At 41.3% G+C, this 23,339-nt stretch overlaps 1 protein-coding gene across 4 annotated transcripts in view; it reads right to left on the reverse strand.

The window, feature by feature from the left end:
* LOC139155791 (cilia- and flagella-associated protein 47-like) overlaps window positions 1–23,150 on the reverse strand; it is a 513,090-nt gene extending 489,940 nt beyond the window's left edge. For all 4 annotated transcript variants that reach the window (XM_070731069.1, XM_070731068.1, XM_070731067.1 and 1 more), the window contains exon 1: window positions 23,023–23,150. In XM_070731069.1, coding sequence (XP_070587170.1) covers window positions 23,023–23,131 — 109 coding nt within the window. In that variant the 5' untranslated portion in view covers window positions 23,132–23,150. The remainder of the gene's footprint in view (window positions 1–23,022) is intronic.
* Between the last annotated feature and the right edge of the window lie 189 nt (window positions 23,151–23,339).

Consider the following 23,339-nt stretch of genomic DNA (forward strand, 5'->3'; position numbering starts at 1 on the left):
ACTGGGCCAACCTATCTACAAAACAAAAGACATGACCCTCAGGATAGAATAGGATTAGCCCTCAATCAAGATACAAATCAAGACAAACCTAATAAACCATAATAGGAATTGCCCAAAGCCCCTTCATCATCACCCAGCAAGATTCAATGGGGCTGGGGACTCAAGACAACATACAAAGTTACTCTTTCATGGCCCCATGGGAATCTGACAACCAGAGTACATTTCTTACACAGGAACAGGAAGCTCCAAGACGGCTCAAGAGAGAATACATTTCTCTCTCTCTCTCATCCAAATGCTCTTTTAAAAAAAATATATTTTATTGGTTTTCAAATCTTTTCTTTTAAAATAACAATTACAATAGTATCTTTGAGCAATTCTGCATTGTCATATGTGCATTCAACTTTTGTTAACAGCAATGGCCTATTACTACTGAAGACAGTAGTGTCTTCAGGCTTATGATCTGATCATCACCAATACCATCTTTCACCTGCCCACTCACAAAAAGATGTCCAAGATACATCCACGCTCCAAGCACTGACATCTTATTATGTCTATTGTGTGGAGGAAAGACAGACAGGATGTAAGGGTGACCAAGGCCATGCTGAGCACTAACTGCTGGACTGACCATAGACCCATCATCTCCAAATTAAGCTTTCACATCAAGCCAAAGAGACATCCACAGGAAAACAAAAACAAACCCACAATAAAACGGATAAATGTCAGTAATTTAATTTAATTTAATTTATTAGATTTGTATGCCACTCCTCTCCAAAAACTCAGAGTGGCTAACAACAATAACAACAATATAAAGAAATCTAATAATTTTGTAAAAAAATCTAAAAACCCATTGTTAAAACCATACAACACATACTATACATAAATAATATAAACCCAGGGGCTCAATTTCCCCATGCCTGACAACATAGGTGAGTCTTCAGTAACTTACAAAAGACAAGGAGGGTGGGGGTGGTTCTGATCTTAAGGGGGAGTTGATTCCAGAGGGCCAGGGCCGCCACATAAAAGACTCTTCCCCTGGGGCCCACCAGACGACATTGTTTAGTCAATGGGACCCGGAGAAGGCCAATTCCGAAGGTATTCTTGTCCGATGCCATGCAGGACTTTATAGGTCATTACCAACACTTTAAATTGTGACCAGAAACTAATCGGCAACCAATGCAGGCCACAGAGTGTTGACCAGACGTGGGCGAATCTAGGGAGCCCCATGATAACTCTGGGAGCTGCATATTGCACAATCTGTAGTTTCCAAACACTCTTTAAAGGTAGCCCCATGTAGCCAGCGTTGCAGTAGTTGAACCTCGAGGTGATGAGGGCATGAGTGACTGTGAGCAGAGATTCCCTATCCAAATAGGGACGCAACTGGTGCACCAGGCAAACCTGGGCAAACGCCCTCCTCGCCACAGCCAAAAGATGGTGTTTTAATGTTAGCTGTGGATCGAGGAGGACGCCCAAGTTGTGAACCCTCTCCAAGGAGATCAAAGATCCCCCCTCCCCAGGGAAATGGACGGACAGATGAGATTGTCCTTGAGAGGCAAAACCCACAGCCACTCCATCTTGTCAGGGTTGAGTTTGAGCCTGTTGACCCCCATCCAGACCCCAACAGCTTCCAGGCACTGGCACATTACTTCCACTGCTTCACTGAGTGGACATGGGGTGGAGATATACACCTGGGTATCATCAGCATGTTGATGATAGCTCACCCAATACCCTTGGATGATCTCACCCAGCGGTTTCATATAGATGTTAAAAAGAAGAGGGGAGAGGACCGACCCCTAAAGCACCCCACAATGGAGAAACCTAGAGGTCGACCTCTGACCCCCCACTAATACCGACTGCGGCCAACCGGAGAGGTAGGAGAAGCACTGCAGAACAGTGCCTCCCACTCCCAACTCCTCCAGCCAGTGTAGAAAGATACCATTGTCAATGGTATCAAAAGCCGCTGAGAGGTCAAGATAGAGGGGTCTGCGGAGAGGGGTGGCATACAAATCTAATAAATAAATAAATAAGCACCAGGACAGAGGATAAACCCCTGTCCCGGGCCCGCCAGAGATCATCCATCAGCGTGACCAAAGCAGTTTCCGTGCTGTAGCCGGGCCTGAATCCTGACTGTTGAGGGCCTAGATAATCGGATTCTTCCAAGGACCGCTGGAGTTAGAGCACCATCACCTTCTCAACAACCTTCCCCATAAAGGGAAGGTTGGAGACTGGATGATAGTTGTTAAGAATGGCTGGGTCCAGGGAAGGCTGCTTGAGGATGGGGTGCACAAGTGCCTCCCGGTAGGGAGCCGGAAAAGACCCCCTCCGCAAAGAAGCATTGACAATCTCCTGGACCCAGCTCTGTGTCACCTCTCTGCTGGCCGAGACCAGCCAAGAGGGACACGGATCCAGTAAACACGTAGCGGAACTCACAGCTTAAGTGACCTTGTCCACTTCATCAGGTGTCACCAGGTCAAACTCCTCCCAAACAGGTGGACAACAACAAGCTCCAGTCACCTCAACTGACTCATTGTCAGTCAACTTTGCTATCCAATTGGAGTCAAGATCCGTCCGGATCTGAGTGGTTTTATCAGAGATAAATGAGTTAAAATCCTTGGCACTGCTCTGCAAGGGCTCCCCAACTCCCCCCTGATTGAGAAGGGAGTGAGTTACCCTGAACAGAGCAGCCGGGTGACATTCCGCTGATGCAATCAAGGCGGCATGGTACACACATCTTGCCGCCTTGAACACCACTTTGTAAGTCTTTATATGAGCTCTTACAAGTGTTCGATTGGACTTGGATTTACTTTTCCTCCACCGCTTCTCTAGACGCCTCTTCTGGCGTTTCAATTACCGGAGTTCCTCGGTAAACCAAGGAGCTCTTCGGGATCTAGTGCCACAGAGAGGTTGCAATGGCGCAATCCAGTCAAGAGCCTCCATTGCAGCCCTGTTCCAGACCACGGCAAGAGACTGTGCCGAACTGTGCACAGGTGAATCGGGTATAACCCTAAGCACCCTCTGAAAACCTTCTGGATCCATTAGGTGTCTGGGGCGGAACCACCTAGTCAGTTCCGCCTCCCTGCGGGGGAGGATTAAAGCCATGAAGTCAAGCTGCAGTAGAAAATGGTCTGACCATGACAAGGGCAAAACATCTAAGCCCCTTAGTCTCAGACCATTATTCAGTTGCTCTGAGAGAAATATCATGTGGGGTGTGTGCCTCCCCTCGTGATTCGGACCCTGAACTACTTGAGTCAGGTCCATGGCTGTCATGGTGGCCCTGAACTCCTATGCTAACCCTGAGGACCTGCCGAGTGACGGTAGATTGAATTCCCCCAGGACAATAAGTCCGGGGAACTCTATCACCAACCCAGCTACCTCCTCGAGCAGCACAGGCAGGGCTGTTGACACACAGCTGGGAGGCAGGTACGTGAGGAACAAGCCCATCTGAACCCCTAGGTTCAACTTCACCAAGAGGGACTCACAACCCGCAAACTCAGGAGCAACGAGTCTATGTAGGCAAAAAGTCTCCTTGGCTATGATAGCCACTCCTCCCCCCCCTTCCCTGTGGTCGCGGCTGATGCCATACCTGAAACCCAGCTGGGCAAATTTCAGAGAGAGGAACTTCTCCCTCTGTGGAACCCCAACACAGCAGCTTCACTAGCAGAAGATCTTGACAACCAATTCTCAGAGCTGCAATTACAGGGAAAATGCTGAGAAGAACTGGGAACACTTTAGGTACATTGTGCAATCTTCTTCACTAAAAGTTCTAGGACTCTCACACAGGAAACAGCAGTATTGGTTTGATGAAAATGAGATCAGTGCCCTACTTGCTGAAAAGCACCAACTTCACCATGCTTATCAGAAGGACCCGTCATCAACAACTAAGAAAAATGCCTTCAACAACACTTGCAGGATCATAAAGAGCAAGCTCCACAAGATGCAGGACTCCTCGTTGAGTACCAAACCAGGTGAAATTCAGAAGTTTGCTGATAGAAACAATTTTAAATGATTCTATGAAGCTCTCAGATCAATGTATGAACCTCAGCCCTCAGGGAGCTTTTCTTTACTGGACACAGCTGGTGTAAATCTCATCACTCATAAGACCCTGATTCTAAGTGTTGGGCCGAGCACTTCCAATCTGTATTGAACATCTTCCATCAACAATCAGGCGACTGGCAAAATTTCCCTGGTGGATAGCAACCAGAACTTAAACTCCGCACCTTCAAAGACTGAAACCCTACAGGCCAGCAACCAGCTTTCCAGCAGCAAGGCCCCAGAACCTGATACGATACCAGCAGAGATATATAAGGATTGATAAGCAGTGCTTGTCGAGAAACTCACTCAGGTATTCCAGTCTTTCCGGAATCAAGGAACCATTCTTTAGGAACTGAAAGATGCATCTATCATACACCTTTAGAATAGGAAAGGGACTAGTCTGTGATAATCATAGAGAAATATCACTGCTTTCTACTGCAGGCAACACTCCTTGCATGAGTGTTGCTGAACCGAATGACTGACCACCTGGAACAAGATCTATTAGCCAAAGCATAGTGCCATTTCCACAAAAAGCGTGGCACTGTGGACATGATCTTCACAGCCCAACAGCTCCAAGAGAAGTGTCAAGAGCAGAATCGTGAATTCTACGCCACCTTTGTGGATCTCACTATAGCTTTTGATGTCAGGATTAAGCAATATCCTGAGGTAATATTTCAATGCAGAAGGAAGGCCTACGTAGAGAATGCTGAGTCATTCTAAGGCAATTAAGCAAGCAGCAATCTCATTAGGTGAATTATTTAAATATGCAAGAGCACTCTGTTCTCTGCTCTCTGCTCCTGCTCGGTGTGAAGTGTGCTCTGAAGTTGCTGTATTGAACAGTTGATTCCTGTAAGTTATTGTAATTGAGATAGTTGTAGTGAGATACTAGTGAGATACTAGTGTGGTGTATGTATAGTAAACTAGAATACAGTTAGTAGTGTAAATAAGAAGTAAATATATTTTTCCAAGACTTCCTAGTGCTGCTATGTTTCAGTGAAGACTTCAACCAAACTCCATATCTATTGGTCTATGGCTGGCTGGTTGGGTTGATTATCTGGTTCGGCTGGTAAGCTGCTTGGACTGGCTAGCTTCTGACAGTGCAGCTCTGATAGGTTATGGGCCCAGAGTAGGCCAGGATTAGGTCCAGAGTAGGCCAGGATTAGGTCCAAAGTAAGCCAGGATTAGGCCCAGAGTAACCAAGTTTAAACCCATATCAGACTAGCCATTTTAAACCCAAATTAACCAGGTTAACCCAGACTGAAGACACGGTGTTCCTGAGATCCTGTTTTGGAGAAGAAGTAGGAAGACCAGAATTGGTGGCCGGTGCTGGTGGGAGTTGACTACAAGCAAAAGTTAAAGTTTGGCAAGCCAAGTTTCTGTATGAGACAGAACTTGGTGAATTGCAGAAGAATTGTTTAAAGAGGACTGTTTCTAAGTAGGAAGGGGCTATTGTGCTGTGTAAGAATGGCTTTCCCAGAAGCAAGTTTGACTTTTGCAAGTTTAAATGAGACTAACTATCATTCATGGAGTATAAAAATGCAAAGTTTGTTAATTAGAGAAGGACTTTGGGAAGTGATAGAGTCTCCACCTGATGAAGATAATGAAGAGAAAAATAAGTTGGTTCAAAAAGCAAAAGCAACTATTGTTTTGGCCCTGGATGACAGCCAACTTGATAACATTAAAAGTGAACACCCGGAAGATCATTAAATTTGGACTTTGTGACTTCCAAGTTGATGGATTGTGATAAACAAAGACAGTTTATGGGTGAGAGTCAAGAAGGGGCTGTTAGAAAAAGAAATGAGCATGTTGCTGTAATAAAATGCTTTACTTGTGGTAAAAATGGACATGTAGCTACGAATTGCTTCAGGAGAAATAAGCAGCAGTTTACAACTAAGAAGGGTCATGTTGAAGCCACCAAAAAAGACAGTTAAATAATGCTGGTGTCAAGCAGAAGTCTTCAAGAAAAGGCAAAGTGGATCCTGGATTTAGTGTGCTATGAACACATAGTCAACAATAAAGACTTTACAAGGTGGTTCAAAGTCTTTGCTGATAAACCATGTTAGTTTAGCTGATGATACAGAGTCAAAAACACAAGTATCAGGGTCATCATATGTTTCCTGTTTAAACACAACAATTGATAACGTAATATGTGTACCTACACTAAAGTTTTGTTTGCTAAGTGTAGGAAAGTTGGCTGCTGATGGTTATGTAATCCACTTTTATGAAAACAAATGTTCTATTTTGAGAAACAATGAGGTTTGTGCTGAAGGTTAATTAAAAGACAAATTGTATGTAATGAAGAATAAGAATAAGATTGTAAAAGGAAACGCTACATGCATTGTAAACCAACCTTTACATGACAATTGTATACGGTATTACCATAGAGTGTTAGGTCATGTTAATTTTGGTGCTGTGAAAAAGGTAACTGAGAATTGTGGATTAAAAATAAAAGGCTGCAGCAGTTTTCTGGAATGCTCAATTTGCACTAGAGTGAAAATAAAGAGATACCCTATTCCCAAGTTTAGTACACGTATTACAAAGAGACCATTTGAGTTGGTACATGGGGATTTTTCTGCTAAGTATGTGTTTGTACTTGTGGATGATTTTAATATATATATATATATATATATATATATATTTGTTTTCGTAAATTTTCACGGGTATATGTATGTAGATTGTTCTGAGTTCGGGTTTTGCCCTGTGTAATGTTTTGCATGTCTATGCGACGTTTCGGTGAAATCACATTCACCATCATCAGGCTGGAGTTCCAATCTTTGTGTTTTTGCAAATGAATATTAGCAACTGACATTTCTTCTTAGCATGTAGTGTGGGGGTGGAGATTTGCTTTGAATGTAGCTACATTCAAAGCAAATCTCCACCCCCACACTACATGCTAAGAAGAAATGTCAGTTGCTAATATTCATTTGCAAAAACACAAAGATTGGAACTCCAGCCTGATGATGGTGAATGTGATTTCACCGAAACGTCGCATAGACATGCAAAACATTACACAGGGCAAAACCCGAACTCAGAACAATCTACATATATATATATATATATATATATATATATATATATATATATATATATATATATATATATATATAGTATACACACACACACATACATATATATATATATTGTATCTTATTGAAGTACAAGAGTAAAGTATTTGGTTTAGGGAATGGGTTAATAGGATTGAGAGACAGTTTAATTACAAGATTGGAAAGCTGCAGACAGACAGTGGCTTGAGGTAAATGGAATAGTACATAGAATGACTAATCCCTATTCCCCAGCTGAGAATGGGATTGCAGAGGAAAATAGGAGTATTGAATGTTGTGAGAGACACTTTGTCGACAGACACAAATTTACCATTTCATTTTTGGGCTAAGTTTGTAAATGCATCCTACCTTATTAATAGGACATGGAGTTCAGTAATCAATCAGACTCCATATTATAAGTGGTACAGGAAAAATTCCAATTTGCAGCACTTAAGGATTTTTGGTTCTCATGCTTATGTGTTGGTACCTGAGGAACAGAGATTAAAAGGACAGCCAAAATGGAAGAAACTAAGATTTGTGGAATATGATGAACACTCCAAAGGTTACAGATTTTCAACATTGTATGGTAAAGTTATGATTTGTAGAAGTGCCAATTTTGAGAAACAAAGAGATTGGGAAAAGATTCATTCCAATACAGAGATATTTTTGGAGAAGAAACTAACAGAGTTGAATCAAAGTGAGGTTAATGATAGGCCACAAGTAGAAAGCAGTGTGAAATGTGAAGTTAAAGAACAGATATTAGAGCCTGAGGAAACGCAGGTTGTTAGCGAAGAAAGATTATTACCTAGGAGGTCAGAAAGGTCTAATATTGGGAAGCCTCCAGATAGGTATGGCTATTCACATAGTGTTTATGTATGTAGTGTATTAGGTGAGCCAGAAAGTTATGATGAAATGTTAAAGAGACCACCAGAAGAAGTTCAAAGATGGAAACATGCAATGAGGGATGAATTTGAGGTATTGCAGAAACAAAATGTGTTTGATATTGTTGATGTGGGTGTACAGGTTGAAGTCAATGCCTGATGGAAATAAGAAATACAAAGCGAGACTTTTAGCGAAGGGATTTATCCAAAAGTATTCATCCACTGCTAAAGAAGAAACCATGAGAAGTATGTTAGCGTTAGCAATGGAAAAAGTGAAACAGTTTGATTTAGAATGTGCTTATATAAATGGTGATGTAAAAGAAAATGTGTATGTCAAACAAGCACCTGGTTTTGAATGGAAGGATAATTCCAAAGTGTATAGATTGAACAAAGCTCTCTATGGCTTCAAGAAGTCCTCTAGGAGTTGGAATACATGTTTAGATGAAAAATTAATCCAAATGGGGTTTAGGTGCTGCAAAGCTGACGTGTGTGTATACACCAAGGATGGTGGAAAAGAGTCAAATAATTATTAATGTATATGGTGATATTTATGTATGTGCAAAAGATGATTGGGTAATCATGCAAGTATTTAGTTATCTGTACAAGTCATGTATGGTAACAGACTTGGGATATGTAAGACAATAGGTGAATATTGACATTGTAAAAACCAGGAAATAAAAGACTGTACAAAGGCAAAAGACAAATATTGCATAATTGTTAAAGTAAGTGAAAGTACAGGATGCCAATGAAGTTAAAACAGTATATTGAAGTTAAATTGCAGAATGCTAAACAACTTGTATAATCTGGATGGATTAAAATTGAAGTATATTTAGAATGTAAATGAAGAAAGTAAATATAACAATACAAATGTATGTATGTAAAACGTAAGGTATTGATAAACAAGTTGTGTAGCGCTGCATCGAGATATTAGAAGGGGTGTCAGGATTAAGCAATATCCTGAGGTAATATCTCAATGCAGAAGGAAGGCCTACATACAGAATGCAGAGACATTCTAAGGCAATTACCGTATTTTTTGGTGTATAAGATGCACCTTTTTACTTCAAATAGATGGGTCAAAAATGGGTGCGTCTTATACACCGAACGTTGGGCAGCAGTCCTCAGCTGAAGGCCAGCGGCTCAGCCCTGGGGATGAGTGGGGCACATGGCAGCACCTTCAGAGAAGTGGGTGGGCATCCAGCTGGCAGAGGAGCCTGTGAGCTCCATCATCCGCCACCCCAATCTCCTGCCTTTGAGGGCACCTTTGGGAGGGCGCAGCGGTCGGTGAAGGCACTCTGAGCAAAGCTACCTCAGCTCGGGAATTCCGAGAATCAGGATCTCCTGACCCCTCTCCTGTCCTGTTTTATTTCCTCGAGGTTTTGGGGCGGAGAGGGGAGCCATTATTTCTCTGCAACCCTCCATCCCCCTCTCCAGTTTCTTGCCCTTTTTGGGAAACTTTTCATGCTGGAGGAAAAGTGAGCTATACACAAACACATCTGTGGCAACATTTTCCAACCTCGGCAAGTAGCATGTATGTGTGTAGCTCACTTTTCCTCCCACATGAAAAAGTTTTCCAAGAGGGGCAAAAAAAAAAAAACTTTGGGGAAATAAAATGCCTGCCTTATCCAACGGAGGTGGGTACTGTAGTTGCTTTTCCCCCAAGATGCAGCTCGGCACTTGCAACTCTTTTTTGAGGCATTTGAGGTTGCTATAGCAAATGAGATTGATTCAAGACTGGGGAAAAGATTTGCAAGTGCTGAGCTGCTGTGCTGCTCTCGTCTGCGTCTCTCTTCCTTGGTAGGTTAGTCATCCCCACCTTTCCTTCTCCCTTCCGCAATGGAAAGGCAGCCAAAGAGAAAAGAAACCTTTCCCCCTCAGCTGCCTTTCCATGGCAGGAGTGGTGGCAGTGGTGCCCCGCAACCTGAACGATCCCATCCCCCAGGACTTGCCAGAGAAGAAAACAAGGGAACTTCACACTGCCTTGGAGAAATGCACAAAGCCGCACCGTCCCAACCATTTCTGGTCCAAAACCAACCAGTTTTCTCACCCGAGCAGCCCAACTGAAACAATGGATCATTGTGGGAATGGAAAGATGCAAATAGATAAGAATAGATAAAGTGGGGGGGGGGATAAGATGTGTTCCCAGTTTATTACTTCCTGGTAAATCTTGTAGCTTCTTAAAGCCTTCTGTCTTGAGGAAAACAGGAGTTCAGTTGAATCTTTAGTGCTCTAAAAGAGGGGGTCTGCAACCTTGGCAACTTTAAGACTTGTGGACTTCAACTCTCAAAGTTCCTCAGCCAGCAAATGTGGCTGAGGAACTCTGGGAATTATAATCCACAACTCTTAAAAGCTGCCAAGGTTGGAGACACTTGCTCTAGAAATACTCTTTTAAAGGAGTATTTCAGGTTGATCATCATCACCATATATTTCCATGCACTTCATTTGTGAAAATTGGAGTAGTCAAGAGAGTGGTCTTTGAAAACCTCCTGGTATAGTAGTAATATTAAGACAACCTCAGCAGGGAACTGTAATTGTAAATGATTCTATCACTAGCCATTTCTGTGACTAAAGGAACAACTAACAGAATGAATTGTCCTTGTTTGTTTTGTTTGTTTGTTTGTTTGTTTGTTTGTTTGTTTGAGTTAGGGGTTAGGAGTGCAAGAGTCTTCAAATCTAGAAAGTTTAAGGCTTGTGGACTTCAACTTCCATTTCTGAGCTAGCATGACTGGTGGAGGAATTCTGGGAATTGAAGTCCACAAGTCTTGAAGCTCTCAAGTTTAAAGTTTGTAAAAAGTATACATGGTTTTATAAAGTATACATGGTTGTAAAAGTATTCTACTACAATGGTATTTTATTAAACAATATAATACTACACCATTTGGTTCAGAATACCTTTTTCCTTGTTTTCCCCCTCTAAAATCTAGGTGCGTCTTATACACTGGTGTGTCTAATACACCGAAAAATATGGTAAGCATGCAGCAACCTCATTATGTTATAAGTATTTAAATATGCAAGAGCTCTCTGTTCTCGTTCTCTGCTCTCTGCTCTCTCATCCTGCTCTGTGTGAAGTGTGCTCTGAAGTTGCTGTATTGAACTGTTGATTCCTGTAAGTTATTGTAACTGAGATAGTTGTAGTGAGATACTAGTGAGATACTAGTGTGGTGTATATATAGTAAAATAGAATACAGTTAGTATTCTATATATTTACTTCTAAGAAGTAAATATATTTTTCCAAGACTTCCTACTGCTGCTGTGTTTCTGTGAAGACTTCAACCAAACTCCATATCTATTGGTCTGTGGCTGGCTGGTTGGGTTGGTTAGCTGGTTGGGCTGGCTAGTTTCTGAAAGTGCAGCTCTGATATTTGACAGTCTGTCATGAAGGCCTGTGGCATATCACGTCAAAATTTGGGTGCCTGGATAAATCCATCCTGATGGGATATCAATTTCACGAGGGTATGATGGCCCATGTGCTGGACAATGGAGACGTTTCAGAGGCCTTTTCCATCACAAACAACTTAAAACAAGGGTGCGTGTTGGCACTGACTTTATTCAGCATAATGTTTTCAGTCATGCTATCAGATGCCTTGCAGAACAGTTCCTTGGGAGTTATCCTGAAATACAAACTATTCAACCTATGAAGACTCCAGTCTGTCACCAAGATAAAGGAGACTATGCTACATGACTTTCTCTTTGCTGAAAACTGCGCCCTGAATGCTGGATCAGAGCAGGAAATGCAAACCAGTGTGGATAATTTTGCAGCGGCATGTGAGAACTTTGGTCTCCTTATCAACACAAAGAAGACTGAAGTGATGCATTAGTCAGCTCTGAAAACCTAATACCAAGAGCCCACCATCACGGTAAAGGGACAAAAACTACAAGCAGTAGACCAATTTACATATCTTGGCAGCACCCTCTCCCATGCAGTGACAATGGGAGGCACTGTCCTTCAGTGGTTCTCTTCCTACCTCTCTGGCCGGTCGCAGTTGGTGTTAGTGGGGGGTCAGAGGTCGACCTCTAGGTTACTCCCTTGTGGGGTGCCTCAGGGGTCGGTCCTCTCCCCCCTACTATTTAATATCTACATGAAACCGCTGGGTGAGATCATCCAAGGGCATGGGGTGAGGTATCATCAGTATGCAGATGATACCCAGCTTTACATCTCCACCCCGTGTCCAGTCGGTGAAGCAGTGGAAGTGATGTGCCGGTGCTTGGAGGCTGTTGGGGTCTGGATGGGTGTCAACAGACTCAAACTCAACCCGGATAAGACGGAGTGGCTGTGGGTTTTGCCTCCCAAGGACAATTCCATCTGTCCATCCATCACCCTGGGGGGGGAGTCACTAACCCCCTCAGAGAGGGTCCGCAACTTGGGCGTCCTCCTCGATCCACAGCTCACATTAGAGAAACATCTTTCAGCTGTGGCAAGGGGGGCGTTTGCCCAGGTTCGCCTGGTGCACCAGTTGCGGCCCTATTTGGACCGGGAGTCACTGCTCACAGTCACTCATGCCCTCATCACCTCGAGGCTCGACTACTGTAACGCTCTCTACATGGGGCTACCTTTGAAAAGTGTTCGGAAACTTCAGATCGTGCAGAATGCAGCTGCGAGAGCTATCATGGGCTTTCCTAAATTTGCCCATGTCACACCAACACTCCGCAGTCTGCATTGGTTGCCGATCAGTTTCCGGTCACAATTCAAAGTGTTGGTTATGACCTATAAAGCCCTTCATGGCACCGGACCAGAATATCTCCGGGACCGCCTTCTGCCGCACGAATCCCAGCGACCAGTTAGGTCCCACAGAGTTGGCCTTCTCCGGGTCCCGTCAACTAAACAATGTCGTTTGGCGGGACCCAGGGGAAGAGCCTTCTCTGTGGCGGCCCCGACCCTTTGGAATCAACTCCCCCCAGATATCAGAGTTGCCCCCACCCTCCTAGCCTTTCGTAAGCTCCTTAAAACCCACCTCTGTCGTCAGGCATGGGGGAATTGACATGTTTCTTCCCCCTAGGCTTATAAAATTTATGTATGGTATGCTAGTGTGTATGACTGGTTTTTAACTTGTGGTGTTCTTAAAATTAATTTAATATTGGATTTGTCTTGTATTGCTGTTGCTGTGAGCCGCCCCGAGTCTGCGGAGAGGGGCGGCATACAAATCTGATTAAACTGAAACTGAAACTGAAACAATCGACATTGAGGTCAACTGCAGAATCGCCAAGGCTAGTTCTGCATTTGGCAGATTAATGACCAATGTGTGACCGATGTGGAATAAGTTTTGTTACATAGCTCAAAGTCTACTGAGCAGTAGTGCTAAGTACCCTGTTGTATGCCAGTGAGGCTTGGACTGTATACAGGAGACATGCTAGGCAATTGAACCACTTTCACATGACCTGCCTCCATAGAATTCTGAGGATCTGGTGACAGGATACAGTGCCAGACACTGAAGTCCTCTCCAGAGCAGGCCTGCCATCAGTTCCCACCCTGTTGATGAAAGCCCAAATACGCTGGGCAGGCCATGTTGCTAGGATGCCAGACCACTGCATCCCTAAATAGTTCCTCTTTAGTGAGCTGTCTAAAGGAAAGTGATGGGAGACAAAGGAAGTGATAGAAAGACATGTTGAAAGGCTCCTTCAGAAATTCTGGGGGTGGTGCAAAGCCGGTGTGACGTGCGGACTAGGGGCTCCTGATCTGCACCCAAGATCTTTTATTTGTAACCGTTTAAATGGTAACAGTTCTCCACGGAGAGGAGAACTAATTTAAGGGGAAGTCTTGAACAGTGGGTGGAGGTGCAAACCCCCATTGTAAAGGGCACAATCCCCGTGAACAGGCGAGGAAAAGAGCTGAGGTTTATTCTCAGCCCGCAGGCCTAGCGTGCTGAGTGTGACAACTGGGAAGCAAAGGAGAGCAAGAGGTAGCAATGGCGGATTTTACTAAGACAGCTTGAATCCACTTACCCGAAATGAACAGTGTGAGCTTTGGCGATAACTAAAAAATTGTGAGTCTCCTGGTTGAAAAGAGAGGCGATCGTTGTGTGTGGAGCAAAGTGTGAGAAAGAAGGAGGGAGGAAATTGTTGACGCGGTGAGTGGAATTGAATGACGGACAACCTGTGAGAAGGAGGACGCATGAGGAGCAGTGAGCGGAGAGGAGCCCCCAAGGGATCGTGATTGAAGTATTAAGACCAGGTCGGTGATTCCCTGTAGACTCCTTGGAGAAGAGAACCCATCGAGTGGTGGTGTGTGCGATACTGTGGACGGCGGGAGATGATGGGAGAACCGACACCTGAAAACAATCAGCGTGGGTGGAGCGGCAGATCGGTGGATCGGAGGACAACAATGTGAGGGGAGTTATGGAGGCTGTGTTCGAAAGTGAGGCTGTGTCCGAGAGTGAGGAGAGATACCGAGGTTGGAGAACGAGGTTGATGAGCGAGACGACAGAGGCGATAGAAGGTTTGAGAAAGTGTGAGGCAGAAATGATCAGGAGGAACAGAGACGAACAGCGGTTGGGAGATAGAGGCGATAGAGGAACGGAGAGACCGGAGACGTCACCGACACGTAGAAAGTAGAAGATTTCCCTTCTTTGTAAATTAAATCAACTCAATTTCAATCATTGCTAAAAGTTTGAACTAAATGAATTTGTGAACCACTGATTTTTTCCATCTACCCTTATTTAATTATCAACGCATCAACTATTTCATTAACATTTAAACTGACAATCTTAATTCCTTAATGCCAAGACAAAATAAACATAAACACAATCAAGATCTGAAGAACATCTTTTTTTTCTCTCTCTTTCTTTTTAATGTATATATATACAGTGAACCCTCGAGTTTCGCGTCCTCAAGGATCGCGAAAGGGCTATTTCGCGAGTTTTCAACCCGGAAGTAAACTCCACCATCTGCGCATGCGTGCCCTTCCACGCATGCGTAGATGGTGGAGTTTCCCCGCCAGGCAGAGGCTTCCCTGGGTCTTCCCCCTCTTGCCCCAGTAAGACCCCAGCGGCGGCGCGAGCAACGGCGTGGGCGGGCGGGCGGCACGCGCGGGGACACCCCAGCTCGGCTCCCCAGCTGGGAAGCGGCCCCAGCAACAGCGTGGGCGGGCGGGCGGTGCCCGCGCGCTTGGGGACATCGCAGCTCCGCTCCCCAGCTGGGGAGCCGAGCTAGGGAGTCCCCACCGCGCGCGCGTTGCTGGGGAAAGCGCGCGCGCTTGGGGACATCGCAGCTCCACTCCCCAGCTGGGGAGCCGAGCTAGGGAGTCCCCACCCCGCGCGCATTGCTGGGGAAAGCGCGCGCGCTTGGGGACATCGCAGCTCCGCTCCCCAGCTGGGGAGCCGAGCTAGGGAGTCCCCACCGCACGCGCGTTGCTGGGGAAAGCGCGCGCGCTTGGGGAATCCCTAGCTCCGCTTCCCAGCTGGGGAGCGGAGCTGCGATGTCCCCAAGCGCGCGCGCTTTCCCCAGCAACGCGCGCGCGGTGGGGACTCCCTAGCTCGGCTCCCCAGCTGGGAAGCGGCCCCAGCAACAGCGTGGGCGGGCGGGCGGTGCCCGCACGCTTGGGGACATCGCAGCTCCGCTCCCCAGCTGGGGAGCCGAGCTAGGGAGTCCCCACCGCGCGTGCGTTGCTGGGGAAAGCGTGCACGCTTGGGGAATCCCTAGCTCCGCTTCCCAGCTGAGGAGCGGAGCTGCGATGTCCCCAAGCGCGCGCGCTTTCCCCAGCAACGCACGCGCGGTGGGGACTCCCTAGCTCGGCTCCCCAGCTGGGAAGTGGCCCCAGCAACAGCGTGAGCAACGGGGTGGGCGGGCGCGAGCAACGGGGTGGGCGGGCGAAGGGCGGGCGGCAGTGGAAGCAAAAACACCATCTGCGCACGCGCAGATGGTGTTTTTACTTCCGCACCGCTACTTCGCTAAAAATCGATCATCGCGTGGGGTCCTGGAACGGAACCCTCGCGATGATCGAGGGTTCACTGTATATATAAACTTAATTTGTGTCTCTATTACATATTATATTATATAATTGATAAATGGATAAATGGATAAATGGATAAATAGATAAATTGATAAATTGATAAATTGATAATTTGGATTTGATAACCCTTTCTTACTGTTTTTTAATCATACTATTATAACGTTCCTTCTCCTTTTCGCTCCCTTTTTATTCACTACTTTTTTTTCTTTCTTACTTACTTCTCTTTTTTCCCCTTCCCTTTCCCTTTTTCTTTTCCTCTCTGCTTCTCTTTCTAATCTAGCAGCTTGTTCTTTGTTTTTTCTATGATATTTTTATTATGTGGGAATAGAAAGCGCAATTGGTCTGAGATAATACTGAAAAGTGGTTTCTTTTTTCTGAGTACTTAACTAGATGTAAATATACTTAAGCATATTTATAAGTTTATTTAAGCGTATATTTAAATATTAATTTGTATTAGAATTTATATTAGTATTTTTATTTCTATTTCTATTTTCAAAAATACAAGGAATATTGAGCGTAACTGAATTATTTTGATAGGATAAGAGTAACATAGTAACATAGATTCATTTGTATGGATAAGACCGATTTATTTATATTATTATTACTATTATTATTTATATTAATTGATTGATTAATGATTAGCCACTACTACAGTAACAAACATAGACATTAAGAAACTGTGGAATATCTTCCTAATTAATCTTAATATGTCAACAACCTTTACTAGAACCCTAAAAAAAACAACACCACCCAGAAGCCCAAACATCTCAAGCACCAAATTAAATACTGAGATGGCAACAGCTGATAAACAGGGTCAGCTACCTACCTTGCACTTGATACAGGCCTCATTAGAACTAATACAAGAGTTTATGGCAAGAAGCCAAGAATCAGCAGCCACAACACAAAAGACAATGAAACAAAACCAGGAGGAGACCAACAAAAACTTTGAAAGAATGGCTGGGAAGATTGAAGGACTCGAGGCCAGAATAGAAGGAGTACAAGAGGTCATCACTAATCACAAACAAAGAATTAAAAACATAGAAACCAACACAGTTAGAATGGATGATAAGATTGAACATGCAGAGGGAAAACTTAAAGCCACGAACAAAGAGCTAGAGGGCGCAATCGCTGTTTTAGAAATGGAGAAGTCTTCATATTTCCTTCGCTTCCAAAATGTACCAGAACAGGCAGAAGAAGACCTACCTAGCAAGATGGTGAAGATAATAACAGAAAACCTACAAATAGATGAGGAAGAGGTGAGAAACCACATAGACGAAGTGTATAGAATCCAAACCAACTGCGAAAAAAAGAGTGCCAAGGGAAGTACACGTCCGTTTTACAAAAAAGGCAGTTAGAGATGAAATCTATAGATGCACAAGAAATGAACAAATAACATTTAAAGATAAAGAAATAATCATATTAAAACAAATCCCAAAAAGAATTAGAGAAAGACGCAGAGATTTTCATTATCTAACTGCCAAACTGTTGAGAAGAGAAATCCCATTTAGATGGCTAATACCGGAGGGTCTTTTGATAACGTGGAAAGGGAAAAAAATTAAGATTGATTCATTTGAGAAAGCTGATCATTTTATTTCACAATATTTAGAAAGAGAAGGCGAAAACAATTCCGACGTTGAACCTTAGACCAGAGAAGAAAAGAGAGAAGAAAAGCAATCAGGGGACGAGAGAGAAAGGAATAGATTAAAGAGGGGGGAAAGGGCAGTAACAAGAGTGGCAGCGAAGGGACAGTAAAAAAATGAAAACCCTTAAAATCTTCTCAGTAAACATCAATGGCTTAAATTCCACTATCAAAAGAAAGTAGACAATGACCAAACTACAGAAAGAAGACGCTGACATATTATGCCTACAAGAAGTCCACATTAGGAAACAAGACCAGAAGTTATTACAAAACAAAAAACTGGGTAAATTATTTACTGCTTTATCAGACTCAAAAAGAAGAGGTATAGCAGTATACATTAAAGAAAGATTACAACCCGAAGTATACGTGGACACTGATGGAAGAATACTCAATATGCAAATTAAAATTGGCTATAAAGAAATAGTCTTGATGGTGATATATGTCCCAAATTCAAATCAAACAGAATTCTACCAAAAAATAGAAGACCAAATGATACGGACAGGGGAAGGGAACATACGTATCATAGGAGATTTCAACGCAGTACACAACATACAGAAAGACTATAAAGCAGCTAAGAAAAAAACCCAAGAAAGAAAACCTTTGCCAAACAAGTTCTTTGAGCTGGTGAGAGAATATAAACTTTTAGATTTATGGAGAGAGAGACATATAAAAGAATCAGAATATACTTTTTTTTCACCACCCCAAAAGTCCTGGTCAAGAATTGATATGGCATGGGGAGACAACACATTTGATAACATTATAGAAGAAATTGAGATTGGACCAAATATTTGGGCAGACTGCCATCCAATAATAATGAAAATTAAGGAACCCAAAAGATAATTTTTTAAATGGAAAAAAACCCAAGAAAGAAAACCTTTGCCAAACAAGTTCTTTGAGCTGGTGAGAGAATATAAACTTTTAGATTTATGGAGAGAGAGACATATAAAAGAATCAGAATATACTTTTTTTTCACCACCCCAAAAGTCCTGGTCAAGAATTGATATGGCATGGGGAGACAACACATTTGATAACATTATAGAAGAAATTGAGATTGGACCAAATATTTGGGCAGACTGCCATCCAATAATAATGAAAATTAAGGAACCCAAAAGATAATTTTTTAAATGGACCTTATATAGAATATATAAAAAATGAATTAAACTTCTTTTTTCAGAATAATTGGAATAAGGAAACAATACAAAATTTATGGGACACTATGAAGGCGTATGTCCAGGGATTAACAATATCTTATATGGCCAAAATAAAGAAAATTAAACAGTTAAAAGAATCAACAGTTAAAAGAATACCAAAGTAAAATTAAACAAATAGAACTAGATATGCAAGAAGACATATTAAATGAAGAATTAAAAGAAGAAAGAGATAAAATTAAACATAAAATTAACTTGCTGACACAAGACAAAATAGTTTTTAAAATGAGAATGGCCAAAAAAATTATTTTGAAAATGCAAGCAAAGTAGGTAGATGGTTAGCCTATAAATAAAAAAAAGAAGAGGAGCGATACATACAGTCTTTAGAAGATGATAAAGGAAACAAACAATCTACAATAGAAGCAAAAAAACAGATTGTTACTAAATATTTCAAGGAACTGTATAAAAAAGAAGATAAAATAGAAGAGCATCTAAAAGCAGATATAAATAAAGCAGATATAGGAGAGCTAGCAGAAATGGATAGAACAATATTAAAAAAGGAAATAACTGATGGAATTAGAAGACGCAATAACAAACCAGAAAAACAACAAATCACCAGGACCTGATGGCATTCCCAGTGAATTCTACAAAGAATTTAAAACTTTCTTAGGGAAAATACTACTAATTTTATATAATGAGGTATTAGAAAAAGGACTAATTCCCAGATCCTGGACAGAAGCAACGTTGAGTCTGATACCAAAAGGCGATTCAGAAAAACATAAAATACAAAATTATAGACCCATATCCCTACTTAACGTAGATTATAAAATATTTATGACCATTATGGCAAACAGATTAAAATCAATTTTAACTAACAGAATACACATAGACCAGGTAGATTTCTCCCAGGTAGATTTATTAGGAACAACACAAGGACTATTTTAGATGTATTGGAATTTTATGAAGCACACCCAGAAAAATCATTGGCTCTTATCTTCTTAGATGCACAAAAAGCATTTGATAATTTGAGCTGGGAATTTATAAAATAACTGATAAAACAAATGAAATTTGGCTCTAATTTTATTACAATGATTGAAACTATTTACCAGAATCAATATGCAAGAATCATGATTAATGAGGACATAACTGAACAATTTCAAATTGGAAAGGGAGTGCGACAGGGATGCCCACTATCACCATTATTATACATTTTATCAATTGAGATAATGTTAAATCAAATTAGGACAAATCCAGAGATCCAAGATTTGAAAATGAAAGGACAAGAATTTAAATTACAAGCATATGCAGATGACTTACTCTTCATATTAGAAAATCCGATGGAAACTGGGAAACATTTAATGAAAGAGATAAAGGAATATGGTGATGTAGCAGGATTAAAAATGAACAAACAGAAAACGGAAATGATAACAAAAAATATGAATTATGAGCAAGATAAGTAATTAGAAAAACTTTTGGAAATACAAACTGCTAAGAAGGTTAAGTACCTGGGTATTGTATTAACAAAACAATGTAGTACGATTCAGGAAGACAACTATGAGGTACGAACAAAAAAGTAGAGAAACAATTAACTGATTGGAATAAATTCCATATTTCTTTATTAGGAAGAATATCAACAATCAAAATGACAATCTTACCAAAATTCCTTTACCTTTTTCAAATGATACCTATAAAATTAAAAAAACATTTTTTTACTAAATTGAACAGAATAATTTCTAAATTTGTATGGGGAGTGGCAAAAAACCAAGAATAAGAATCAAATGGTTACAAGACAAAAACAAACAAGGAGGATTGGGATTACCAGATTTTGAAATTTACTACCAAACAGCCAGTCTTCTTTGGATCAAAGATTGGGTTGATCTCAAACAAGAAAGATTACTAACATTGGAAGGACACGATATGTTAAGTGGATGGCACAGTATGCTCTGGAATGGAAATAATAAAACTTCAACATACTTCAAAAATCACTTAATTAGAGATTCCCTATTAACAATATGGTTAAAAATAAAAAAAGAACACTATACAAAAATCCCCAGATTGTATTCTAGTATGGAAGCTTTGACAAACCCTAATACAACAATAAATGGTAAATTACAATCAAATATTAGATGTGGAAGGGAATATTAAATCAAGAGAATGCTTATTAGAGCAAGACATAAAGGTGGAATGGTGGCCTTATACGCAAATCTACTTGAAATGGCAAAAGGATAAAAAAAACCTTAGAGATCCAAGAGAAAGATACAGATTTTAATAAATTAATATTAGGAAGAGCAAAAATTTTTATAACAAAAATATATAATTTCCTGATAAATTATAAAATGGAAGTAGAAATGGTCAAAGGAAACATGATCAGTTGGGCAAAAAATATTGGATATAATATATTTATTGATCAATGGGAGACAATTTGGAAAAGAAATTACTAAATTACTAAATCAACTGCGTACAAAGAAAACATTTTAAAGATGTTTTATAGGTGGCATATATCACCATCAAGACTAGCCCAAATTTACCCCAAATTAAAACCAGACTGCTGGAGATGCAGAAAGAAAACCGGAAAATTTTTCCACATGTGGTGGCCCTGTCCCAAAATTAAGAAAATTTGGAGTAAAATTAGAATGTGGATTTACGAAATAAACAAAGTTAAACTGCAATTTAAACTGGAGGTCTTTCTTCTAGGCATAATAGATTCAATTTTTTTTAAAAAAAACATTATTATTTGATACAACATGTAATTACTGCAGTCAGGATTTGCATAGCACAAAATTGGAAGAAAGAACCAACGGAGAGAGACATGATTAGGAAAATGCTTGACTGTACAGAATTTGATAAACTAACACAAAAACTCAAAAACAATAATCAATCATGTCATAACAACACATGGGAAGATTTCTACATCTGGGTTGACAATAGGAAAAAGAATAGCTTAAATAATGTAAATACTAAGTGGTTAGAAATAAGTAAAATTAATCCGATAAGTGATTAAGATAGTAATTATTGTTTCAATGTCAATGTTATACTGACAAAACACGCTGTTGCTATAGACCTTGGAAACACAAAAGAAATGAACTGTCTAAGTTACAGTTTGGGAGGGGGGAGGGTTAGGGATATGTCTTGTATCATCTTATATCAGACATAATGCAATAGAAAATGTAATTGTAAGATGAAACACACATTGTCTTGTTTTAATATGTATATATTTAATAAAAAATTTCTAAAAAGAAACGAAAGGCTCCTTCAAGTCTCTCAATATTGACACTACCTCCTGGGAAACCCTGGCCCAAGAGCGACCAACATGGCACATACTGATCCACCACTGGAGGCCAGAAGAACATTCATAACAGAAGAGAAGCAAGCACTCCACAAAGCCAGTGCTGCAAATGCTGTGACAATGGTGCCTACATGCCTGCCAAAATGTGGCAGAACATTTCATGGAGGTACAGCCTACATGGAATCATTGGAAAAGAGAAAGAGAATCAATGGGAGGGGGAAACTGGCTTTTTTGGGATGGATGTCCTGCCAAGGGGCAGAAAGTGGAATATGAACATGGAGCATCTTGGGGGTTGGGGAGGCCCTTAAGAGACCTATGGCAGCAGGCCTGAGTCTGCACTAAGCCTCGAAGTGCCTCTATCACCACTGAAATACCTGTGTCCTACTTTATGACCCTCACATTCATTTAACAGCCATATATAGGAGAGCATGGGGTGAGGAGGGCCATTAGGCAAGACCATTTTCCTTAAAGCCATCACAGATGCAATCATAATGGGCAGGATCCATTGCAGTTGTATATTGATAAATGCCTTTACCTTGCTGATATTTGTGAAAATATGTCAATTGCATCAGGATAATGACATCCCCACCTGTCTAGTCTAAAATAAAATTAATCAAGCTCTAGTATCAGTGGTGGGTTGCTCCCAGTTTGGCCCAGTTTTTAGAACTGTTAGCGCCGGTGGCAGGAGGCTATGCCCACCCACCTGGAACGTTTCTGTACATGCCCAGAAATGTCATGTGCTCACGCGAACCTTTAGTAAAGGATTTTAGAATCCACTACTGTCTACTATGGATTATTACTCCAGAACTGGAGGGAATTTTTTGGAAAATTAGATAACTTTCTTATGACCTACATTAGTCCTGATAAGTCATAATCAACTCCAAACTGACTTCTTTTTGTCCAGTACTGAAAATACACTACTCACAAAGTAAGCTACACAAAGCTTAAAATAAAAAGTTGCAGTATAGCCCCTTAAATAAAGTTAGATAAATTTTGTTCCTAGATCAGATGGCACTTAAATTTTATTTTTAGTTGAACTATTTTGCTGCTTCTTACCTGCTGAATCAAACCAAAGATTTTGTTTTTTAGCCTTTGAGGAATTAACTCTGCATGAGGCTAACACAGGTATATATATTTTTGAAGGAATTTCAAAACACTCAGGCATGCTGACTTCGACATTATATTCAATATATTTCTCAGAGAATAAAGGATAGTTGTGCAGAGCATCTTTCTGTAAAACATGATATACATTTAATAACATAATGTAACTTTATTTTAAAAAAAGATTCAAAGGAAAATATGGGATTATATTAAGAATACACTTCTGAACAGTTGGAATTAATGGCTAAGAAATATGGAATATCTTTTTAAAA

This window comes from Erythrolamprus reginae, unplaced genomic scaffold, assembly GCF_031021105.1.
Source record: "Erythrolamprus reginae isolate rEryReg1 unplaced genomic scaffold, rEryReg1.hap1 H_6, whole genome shotgun sequence".
Taxonomy (NCBI): domain Eukaryota; kingdom Metazoa; phylum Chordata; class Lepidosauria; order Squamata; family Dipsadidae; genus Erythrolamprus; species Erythrolamprus reginae.